Source organism: Pan paniscus, chromosome 5 (genome assembly GCF_029289425.2).
Source record: "Pan paniscus chromosome 5, NHGRI_mPanPan1-v2.0_pri, whole genome shotgun sequence".
Lineage (NCBI taxonomy): Eukaryota > Metazoa > Chordata > Mammalia > Primates > Hominidae > Pan > Pan paniscus.
In genome coordinates, this window is record NC_073254.2 from 66,649,230 (window position 1) to 66,660,635 (window position 11,406).

General features: G+C 39.4%; 1 protein-coding gene across 1 annotated transcript; it reads left to right on the forward strand.

Moving 5' to 3' along the window:
• Window positions 1–2,666: 2,666 nt before the first annotated feature.
• IL17A (interleukin 17A) lies at window positions 2,667–6,936 on the forward strand. The gene is made up of 3 exons (XM_003833162.5): window positions 2,667–2,750; window positions 3,898–4,100; window positions 5,351–6,936. Exons 1-3 carry the CDS (start codon window positions 2,724–2,726, stop codon window positions 5,586–5,588), a joined length of 468 nt encoding a protein of 155 aa, XP_003833210.1. The 5' UTR covers window positions 2,667–2,723; the 3' UTR covers window positions 5,589–6,936.
• Window positions 6,937–11,406: the final 4,470 nt, after the last annotated feature.

Consider the following 11,406-nt stretch of genomic DNA (forward strand, 5'->3'; position numbering starts at 1 on the left):
TATAGCCTCATCACACTAAGTTCAAAAGGATCAGGATGCAGAACCAAGGCACTAGACAACTCAGTAGGGTTATTGAGATGCAGGTAGGTTCTAAGAAGAATATAGAAAATTCTGAACTTCTCAAATAACATTACTCATACTGTCAATTAATCAAAATGTTGAACAGCTATTACTTACTAGACACTATGCTAAGTGCTACAAAGACCAATAAGACTACTTGGCTTCAGGTAGCTTGTAGTCTAGCAAGAAATGAGCTACAAAGAAAACAAGAGAGTCAGTATGTAAATGAATGGCATGCAATACACTAGAAATATGCATGAACAGCCCTGTATCAGAGAAGAACAAGCAACACAAAAGCAGTCTGTGAAGACCCATGTTGTATAAAGGGCCACATTAGGCACCATAGGAGTCACAAAGTTGAAGAACATACTAGCCTTGAAGGCTGACAGTAAAATCTAAACATGGAAATAAACACATATCTTACCCATAGCTTTTAAAGCCAAATGAAACACATTACAAAATGAAAGAAAAGTTACTAGAGAGGTAGGTGTAAGCTACATGTGATGGATGGAACTATTTATTTCAACTGAGGTAATCAGGCCAGACCTGTGAGATACATTTAAACAGGATTTTGAAGGACAAGTAGCATTTTGATAACCTGAGGATGGGGAAGGGCATTTCAGAAACAATACCTTAACAAAGGGTGGGTAAGCTTTGAAAGAAGGCCTGGAGAAAAATCAGGACCCCATCATCCCAGGTCTTGGAGCATGGTGGGGGGTAAGGCTAGAAAGGAAGTTGTACGAACTCGAATATTAATTCAAATGCTAAGAGGCTTACCCTTCATTCTGTATGCAAGCTAATGGCAGAAGAAAAGGCACAATTAGAGCCATGCTTTGAGAATCATTATTGAAAGCATGTCGAAGATGGTCTGAAGGAAGCAATTGGGAAAAGCAAGCATAGCTCATCCAAGTGGGTGAGAGTGTGAGTTAGAGGAAGCTTGGAAATAGGTGATGTGAGAGATGCTGCAGCTTCTGGGATTGCTGCCTGGTCGTGTGTAGAGGAGGGGCAGTAGGGCTCATTCTGAATCTTGTCTTGAAAAGCACATAGATAGTGATGCCAAAACCAGGACTACGGAAGTCACTTGAAGCTGTATCCTACCTCCTCCTCCATCTGTATCTGCTTCACCTATCAAGGATATCTACTATTACCACTATAATTCAGGTGCTTATGGCCTCCCTCATTCATCAGCCAGGGTTTATCTGGCCAGGAAACAGAAGCCCCTTCAGGCATTTGCAACAGAGGGAGTTTGAGTCAGAGAACTAGTCACCCTGGTAGTTGAGATTGCCATCAGCAAGAAGCTGTTACCATTCGAAGGCTGCAGGGACAAAGGGAGTGAGCAGTCCTCTGGGAGACTGAGGAAGGAAGCTCCTGGCTTCTCCCCACTTTCCACTTTCCACTTCCCACTTTTACTCATCTGTCCTCCAATTTCCTTTTGGCTGAGCCTAGCTGAAACCCAGCTGACAGGGGAGTTTGAGCAAGCAGCCTCCAGGGTCAGCCCTCTGAGTTACAGGTAGAGCAGGACAGAGAGGAATGGATCTCAGGACAAACAGGTTCAGGATCCGGCAAACTAATTTTACACTCCAGCCATTGAGTTGGAACTACTGGCCAGCCTCCCCCGAGTTAGCATGTAGAATATGGGATACCAGCTGAGTGCCTGAGAGTTATCATTCACCTCAGTGGGGGTAGGGGCGGAGAAGGGTGACATATAGCCAGCCACATCTATATCCACTGGCCCTTCCTTGTCCTAGTCCTCTGTATTCCTGAGAAGGAACTATTCTCAAGGACCTGAGTCCAAGTTCATCTTACTTAGAGTACAGAGAAAAGAACCGCTAACTCCTTCTCTCTTTCCTTGCTATCCCCCATCATGTCTCCTCTCCTTTCTAGTTCTCATCACTCTCTACTCCCCCTGCCCCCCTTTTCTCCATCTTCATCACCTTTGTCCAGTCTCTATCCCCATTTTCAATTCCTTCCTCAAAACACCAAGTTGCTTGGTAGCATGCAGGGTTGGAACATGCCTTTAACAGAAAATCTCGTGTCTCTTGAACCTATTATTTATTCCTTGAGCAGAGTAGATATTCAACAAAAGAATTGTTAAATTCAATTAAATAGGATATATCTTATTATTAAATATTTTTTTCATTTTTTGTTTACTTATATGATGGGAACTTGAGTAGTTTCCGGAATTGTCTCTACAACACCTGGCCAAGGAATCTGTGAGGAAAAGAAAGATCAAATGGAAAATCAAGGTACATGACACCAGAAGACCTACATGTTACTTCAAACTTTTTCTTCCTCGTGAACCATTAAAATAGAGCATAACTCTTCTGGCAGCTGTACATATGTTCATAAATACATGATATTGACCCATAGCATAGCAGCTCTGCTCAGCTTCTAACAAGTAAGAATGAAAAGAGGACATGGTCTTTAGGAACATGAATTTCTGCCCTTCCCATTTTCCTTCAGAAGAAGAGATTCTTCTATGACCTCATTGGGGGCGGAAATTTTAACCAAAATGGTGTCACCCCTGAACCCACTGCGACACGCCACGTAAGTGACCACAGAAGGAGAAAAGCCCTATAAAAAGAGAGACGATAGCGCTACATTTTGTCCATCTCATAGCAGGCACAAACTCATCCATCCCCAGTTGATTGGAAGAAACAACGATGACTCCTGGGAAGACCTCATTGGTGGTGAGTCCTGCACTAACGTGCGATGCTCTTGTTGATTTGGACCAGATAGTATTTCTGGACCGTGGGCATGAAACGCTGGGTTCTGACTATGGAGATCCAGGAATACTGTATATGTAGGATAGGAAATGAAAGCTTTGGTAGGTATTTAAGTCATTGTGCAGCATTTTCAAGAACTGATACACAGCAGTTTGAAAGATAAGATTAAAACTGAAAGATAGCTATATTGGGGCTAAACCACACAAGAAGTGTCACATGATGCTGTGCAGTAAGAAAGAAAATTTATTGAAAGTCTGTTTTTCTGAGTACAAAGGATTTAATATAATTCTCCCACGGCATTTTTCTTTAAAATGGGTCACTATCCTTGAGATTTTGAAAGCCGTAGCAGCAACAACCTTTGTTTCCATTATCTCGTACCATATTCTCAGTACATCGAAACTATGTATTCTAACTAAATATAGGTATAACTGTGTTTTAGAATAAGTGGGGTTTATATTTTTTAAATATTTAACTTCAAGTATCTTTTTTGAAATCTGATTTTATTACAGAATCAATACATGTTAAATTTAGAACAACTGGAAAATATACCTAAGAAAACATGAAGGAGATCGAGTTTTTAGTTGGATGCCTGCCAGTAGCACCAATAGCACTTCTAGCATGAATATTGATACCACATAGATTTTCTATAGCTCTTTCTTCCAATGTGAATGTTTGACTTCACGATGAGTTTCACAGAATATGGGTCTGAGAACAATGGTGCAGGAGGATATTTCTACCTAGAAAATCAAGGTCATTATTCCTTCCCAGACCTGACAATGATGCATGTGCTGATAGGCTAATGACATGCCATGACTTGACATTTTTATTAAAATTATTGCCAACCAATGGATAACATGTCTTTCCTAAGTCAAAAGGAGAATGTTGAAACTAGTTTTTTTTTTTTTTTAATTTTAAAGCCATGGTGTTAACATTATGTTGGTCATCTACCTAGATTTTTCTCTAGCTGATCTGAAAAATGTAGTATAGATTGTCCTGGAACATTGTGTGTTCTCTATGATTAGCAATGCATCATCATCACAATTAATTTGTCAAAAAGAACCACATAGTAATCTAATCTCCAACCTCTCTCTCCTTTCCCATTCAATTCTAGTCACTGCTACTGCTGCTGAGCCTGGAGGCCATAGTGAAGGCAGGAATCGCAATCCCACGAAATCCAGGATGCCCAAATTCTGAGGACAAGAACTTCCCCCGGACTGTGATGGTCAACCTGAACATCCATAACCGGAATACCAATACCAATCCCAAAAGGTCCTCAGATTACTACAACCGATCCACCTCACCTTGGAATCTCCAGTACGTAAAGCTTCCAGATAAAAATGCTATATTCTTCATCCCTCTTATGCATCAGACTGCCAGTTAAATCTCCCTGAGGATGATTTTATTCATTTAGAATTACCAGTCAAACCTGGAAGGACCACGGTGAAGAGCAATTCTCAAACTTTCTACAGATTTCTTTAACCAAGCACAGGACAGCCTCCAATAATCCCTATCCTGTTAGATCTAATTGTCACTGACACCAATAATCAACTCAAATTAATTATAATCATTATTCTAATATTTATGAGGCCCCAAGTCTATTCTTTATTTATTCAAAGAATAGACATTTATCAAAGGGGATTAATGCTTTTATTATCTTAACCAGAGCTGCCATTGAGAAGATTTATTGCAAATAATTAGTAATTAGGGTTTTTTACTTTTTTTTCTTTTGCTTATTTTTGTTTTTGAATCCCAGTGGAATAAGTATCACTGGGGTATTTCTACCCCTTTGTGTGTTAAATAGTCTTGATCTACTTCCTAACATACCTATGCTTGCTGTATCCTTAGTATACCCAGTATTTAGACCCCATCAAGGGTTAAATACCAAATGTATTTTGATCATTTGACTTCATACAAATAAGTCTCTGTTCTGTGGAGCCTACAGATTGGTCTGATCGTAGGATTTCTTCTCTTCTTCCCATTACTAGGAAGAGTCAAAATAAATCAATTCAAAAGTGCAAGCAAATCATTCACTGATCTGAAAGAGAGAGGGAAGAGAAGGTTACAGAGACAATTAACCTTTTGTTTCCAGCCCTTTATCTCAGCTCTGGGCTCTGTCCCACGAATGTGATCTCAGATAAAATTTTGATGTATTCCCTCTTCAAAGACAGACTTCATCAAGTCAAATAAACAGCTATCTTATTCTAGATGGTTCCAAGTCTACTCTTCCTTTGGTCTTCTTCTGTCTGTCAAATATACCCTAAAAAAGCTATCATTTGTGTCAAACTTAAATTTTTTCTGTGGCCTCAGTCTATCTTATTTTATTCATTCTTCAAATAAATTGGAGAAAAACTGATCACTGTCTTCTTTTCTGTAACAATTCATGTGCTTGAAAAAAAAATCCAATTTGTCCCCAAAGTTCTTCTTCAAACTAACATCATTTAAAGAATTTGCAATGCCTATAATTTGTCATCCTGTGAACTTGCCTCTCCTCATGTATTCCTGTTTTATTTCTTTCCCACTTTACCAGGAATTCACTTTCCTCCTGATTTTTCTCCCCTCTGCAGCCGCAATGAGGACCCTGAGAGATATCCCTCTGTGATCTGGGAGGCAAAGTGCCGCCACTTGGGCTGCATCAACGCTGATGGGAACGTGGACTACCACATGAACTCTGTCCCCATCCAGCAAGAGATCCTGGTCCTGCGCAGGGAGCCTCCACACTGCCCCAACTCCTTCCGGCTGGAGAAGATACTGGTGTCCGTGGGCTGCACCTGTGTCACCCCGATTGTCCACCATGTGGCCTAAGAGCTCTGGGGAGCCCACACTCCCCAAAGCAGTTAGACTATGGAGAGCCGACCCAGCCCCTCAGGAACCCTCATCCTTCAAAGACAGCCTCATTTCGGACTAAGGACTCATTAGAGTTCTTAAGGCAGTTTGTCCAATTAAAGCTTCAGAGGTAACACTTGGCCAAGATATGAGATCTGAATTACCTTTCCCTCTTTCCAAGAAGGAAGGTTTGACTGAGTACCAATTTGCTTCTTGTTTACTTTTTTAAGGGCTTTAAGTTATTTATGTATTTAATATGCCCTGAGATAACTTTGGGGAATAAGATTCCATTTTAATGAATTACCTACTTTATTTTGTTTGTCTTTTTAAAGAAGACAAGATTCTGGGCTTGGGAATTTTATTATTTAAAAGGTAAAACCTGTATTTATTTGAGCTATTTAAGGATCTATTTATGTTTAAGTATTTAGAAAAAGGTGAAAAGGCACTATTATCAGTTCTGCCTAGGTAAATGTGAGATAGAATTAAATGGCAGCGCAAAATTTCTGAGTCTTTACAACATATGGATATAGTATTTCCTCCTCTTTGTTTTTAAAAGTTATAACATGGCTGAAAAGAAAGATTAAACCTACTTTCATATGTATTAATTTAAATTTTGCAATTTGTTGAGGTTTTACAAGAGATACAGCAAGTCTAACTCTCTGTTCCATTAAACCCTTATAATAAAATCCTTCTGTAATAATAAAGTTTCAAAAGAAAATGTTTATTTGTTCTCATTAAATGTATTTTAGCAAACTCAGCTCTTCCCTGTTGGGAAGAGTTATGCAAATTTTCCTATAAGCAAAACAAAGCATGCCTTTGAGTAACAATGACCTGGAAATACCCAAAATTCCAAGTTCTCGATTTCACAGGCCTTCAAGACTGAAGACCGACTAAGGTTTTCATACTATTAGCCAATGCTGTAGACAGAAGCATTTTGATAGGAATAGAGCAAATAAAATAATGGCCCTGAGGAATGGCATGTCATTATTAAAGATCATATGGGGAAAATGAAACCCTCCCCAAAATACAAGAAGTTCTGGGAGGAGACATTGTCTTCAGACTACAATGTCTAGTTTCTCCCCTAGACTCAGGCTTCCTTTGGAGATTAAGGCCCCTCAGAGATCAACAGACCAACATTTTTCTCTTCCTCAAGCAACATTCCTAGGGCCTGGCTTCTGTCTGATCAAGGCACCACACAACCCAGAAAGGAGCTGATGGGGCAGAACGAACTTTAAGTATGAGAAAAGTTCAGCCCAAGTAAAATAAAAACTCAATCACATTCAATTCCAGAGTAGTTTCAAGTTTCACATCGTAACCATTTTCGCCCCCATGGCCCATGTGCTGTCTTGCCCTACTTCTGAAGGCCTCTAGATATTCTCAGGCCACTCTGCAGGCTCCCTGCTTCTTGAAAGACCTTCCTCTTCACTCCATCCTGCTCCATCCAGTGTGCTCCAGCCCACCCAGAGGCCCATGGCTTTTCTAGGCTTCTTTCCCTATTCCAAATCCAGGGGTTGGCCTCTCCAGCCACCTCCTCTCAGTCATTTTGTGCTCACATCTTGATTCCTGTGACCATCCCTTGTCACCATTTTCCTACAGGAAATCCCCAGGCAGCTTCCAGGGACAGTTCCTCACAGCCTTTACGTTTTCAAGCTTCTCACTAAAAACCTGCTGCTCATTTTCAAGCTTTCTCTGAACGGTGATGATGAAAAGAAAAAATTGTTTTTGTTTTTGTTGGGAGAGGGAGTTGTAAAAGGATGTATATGTCTGTGTGTCTGTGTGTGTGTGTGTGTGTGTGTGGTCCTGAACCATTATTTCCCACTAGATTTTGTGTGGGGGGTATGCGGATGGGAAGAGGCAGTTGCTTTCCATGTACTCCTCCCCTGATACACTTTGCTTTTATTCTCTCTTCATTTTCCCCAGTTAGCACTACCATGTACCTAGTCATCCAAGCTAGAAATCTATGTGGCTTCCCTGAATCTTTTTCCTTCTTCCTCTCCCTCATTCCTAACATCCACATATCACCAAATACTGTATTCTCACTTCCAAAAGTTCTCCAAGGAACCCCCACCTCCCCACCAATACCATACTACCCAGGTTCAGGACTGCATCTATTCTCATTTCTCTCCTCCATGATTGCTACAACCTTCCACCTGTTCTTGCTGCCATTGTTCCCTTCTCTCAATCCATCCTCCGACCTGTACCTATGACACAAATTCAAATATAACAAAAAGCACCCCCCAGCAATCTGGCCTTGCTCCCTCTCCTGTTCTATCCCAGGGTGCTTCATCCTTGACGTTTTACCCTCGAGTCATGGTGAAGTTGTTGCGGAGACCACCATGCTATTCTTGGCCTTGATGCCTATGCTATGTGGTCCCTTCTGCGTGAATGCCCTTGCCACCTTCTCCCTGCTATCCCTCCAGTCACACACTGCCCTCCCCACTCTCCCCCATTTCTATGGCTCTACTCACATATTAAAACTTTCTTTAGGTCTCATCTTCTCTAAGGAGACTCCTGGACCCATCACTGCCTGTTATCCTAGATTAGGTCCCTCTCTTTCTTACAGGCTCCAAAAGCACTGTGCAGATCCTTTATCACTGATCTTACATACTATATCAGCTTTACCTATTTAGCCAGTTTGTGGTTCCTCAAGAGCAGAAACATCAGTACCTGACATGGCAGGTAGTAGACAGTCAATACTCAGCTGAACTTTGAACCAATAGTCCACAGACACCTCAAAATCAACAGAGACAAAACTAAGCTCGTTAGCTTTACTGCCAAACTGGCTCCTCCTACTGCTTTTTTATCTACTGGAATGGCATCATCTACTCCTCTGAGCAAGAAACCTAGCTTTCTCTCCATCCCTCATTCCCCTCCTCCAATCAATGACCAACTCTTCATCAATGTCTCACATGTCCTCCCCTTCCTTGCTAACTCCAAGTTTGCTATTACAGTTGCATTATATTATGACACTAACTGGCCTCTCTGCCTTGCTTTTTATATTTAATAATTCGGTGTCTCTCAAACTTGTAGGGGAGTCTAGTCAGAGTAGGTAATTAATAGCTTCTGCAACAGACAAAGTTCAAATAAACAAAGGTTTGTTTCTTGTGCATGTTACAATCCAACAGGATCATTAGGGAGCTTTGCTCTACTTGGCCACTGAGAGACCCAGGCTGACACAGAGGTTCTGACTTCTACAACACCATCTAGCACTGCAATGTCTAAAACAGTAGCCACGAGGCATTTGTAACTATTGAGCGCTTGGAATGTGGCTAGTCCCAGTTGAGTTGTGTTATAAGTGTAAAATGCATACTAGATTTAAAATACTTAAGTTTTTTTAATGTAAAATATCTTTTGTTACTTTTTATATTGATAAATGTTAAAATGTATTTGGTTAAACATATTAAATTTATTAAAAATTCATCTATTTCTCTTTACTTTTTAAAATGTGCTTACAATAAATATATAATTAAAATGTGGCTAGCATTGTATTTCTGATGGACATATAACCAATGAAAGAAAAGAGAAAGCTAAAAACTACACGTTCAGCGTTTAAGGGCCAGTCTTATTGACCAGGACTCAGTCACACAGACCCAAATTAAAACCAGTGGAGACTGGGAAATGAAATATTTCTATGGGTCCATGAAAAAGAAAATGAAATGGGATTTAGTGGACACATAGCATTACTTCTGCCATCACACATATGATGAATGAAGGCTCATGCATGACATCTTCCCACAGTCACATAATTCTAAATAGCTGAGCTGTTACATGACCACTTCCTGGTGGAAGAAGGTCTAGGGTGCAAGTAACAGTGATATTATTGTAAAAATAACCTTGAATCTACACTAATTTTTTTAAAAGAACCTTTACAAACTTTGGCAATTAACACACTATAAAACAACCCACATGGGACATACCTCACAACTAACTGCTGCACACCTGTGTTTTGAAATTACACAGCAATTGTCACTCTTCCATCTCTCCCCATGTTTCAAGAGGTCCTTTCTAAAATGTAAATCTGATCACATTAATCCCCTAATTACTCCTCAGTACCTCCCCCATACCTATAAGATAAAGTACTGCCAATTCTCTTGCATGACACAGAAGGTACTCTATGACCTGGCCCAGTCCACCTCTCACAGTATTCCAACCCACCATCCTCCATCCCTGTTACCAGTATCAATGCCATGCCTAACTGGTTCTCACAATCTGGGACTTTGCTTATGCTTCCTGATTACCTGGAATAGCCTAAGTCTTCCCATTTCTCATCACCATTAAACTGATGAAAATATCAACACTTTTTTTAAAATCAGATTAAGCAAAAAGACATCTCTGGAGATGGAATTTGAGGAACCATTCTTAACATGTTCCCCAGTTGATTTTGATGCATCCTCTCCAGCAGCCATCCATTGACCAGCCTCTGGGAACCACTGATGGAGAAGCAGCTAGAGATGCTATCTCGGAATACAGATGAAGATTAACAAAGAAATACATTGATGATAAATATGAATTGGGGCTGGGCACGGTGGCTCACACCTGTAATCCCAACTCTTTGGGAGGCCAGGATGGGAGGATCACATGAGGCCAGGAGTTCAAGACCAGCCTGGCCAACATGGTGAAATGCCATCTCTACTAAAAATACAGAAATTATTTGGGCGTGGTGCACATCTGTAATTCCAGGTACTCGGGAGGCTGAGGTACAAAAATCTCTTGAACCTGGGAGGCGGAGGTTGCAATGAGCTGAGATCACGCCACTGCACTCCAGCCTGGGTGATGGAGCGAGACTCCGTCTAAAAATATATATATTATATACATTATTTTTATATATAATATATGTTACATATTATACAATATATTTTATATAATATATTATATATTTTATAAATATATAGTATACATTTTATGTAATATATTATATATTTTATATAATATATAATATACTTTATATAATACATAATATGTAATACATATTACATATTTTATATAATATATATTTTTAAATAATATATTTATATATTTTTATATATTACATATATAATTATATGTTTTATATTATATATTATTTAAATTATATATATAAATTGATCTTAGATAAAGATAGGGAACAGAGATAAAATTATGTTAAAAAAAGAAATTTCAAGTAAGAAACCTGAAAAAATTAAGGAGACAATAAGGAAAGTCTTAATGGGAAAAAAAAGATTCCTGGGTTGGAATTTAAGTGCATCTGAAAACTAGGTTTAGACAAATTAATTTTAAAAGGCTATAACCAAAACATATTCAACAATTTTTTTAATTTTAAAAATAAAGAACATAAAAGACTCATATCTGGAAGGAATATATAAAATATCTCATCAGGAACCAAAATTATATTGACATCAGACTTTTTTACATAACACTGAGAGGTAATAAAGTAAAATTTTCAAAGCACTAAAAGGGAGAAAGTAAAGATCAGGCAACATCTGCTCAGGCAAGTCTTCCTTGACAACCCAATGAATGATAAATGTGTAATATTTTGTTGAGTTGCATACTTATGGGTTGTGCATTTTTCTGTATGTATGTAATAGCTTAAATTCTGCTTACGTTTGACTGCTAGTTTCAGATGTCAACTTGACTGGATTAAGGGATATCCAAATAGCTGGTAATATGGTTTGGCTCTGTGTCCTCACCCAAATCTCATCTCAAATTGTAAGCCCCACGTGTCGAGGGAGGGACCTGGTGAGGGGTGATTTGATCATGGGGGTGATTTCCCCCATGCTGTTCTCATGATAGTGAGTTCTCAAGAGATCTGATTGTTTAA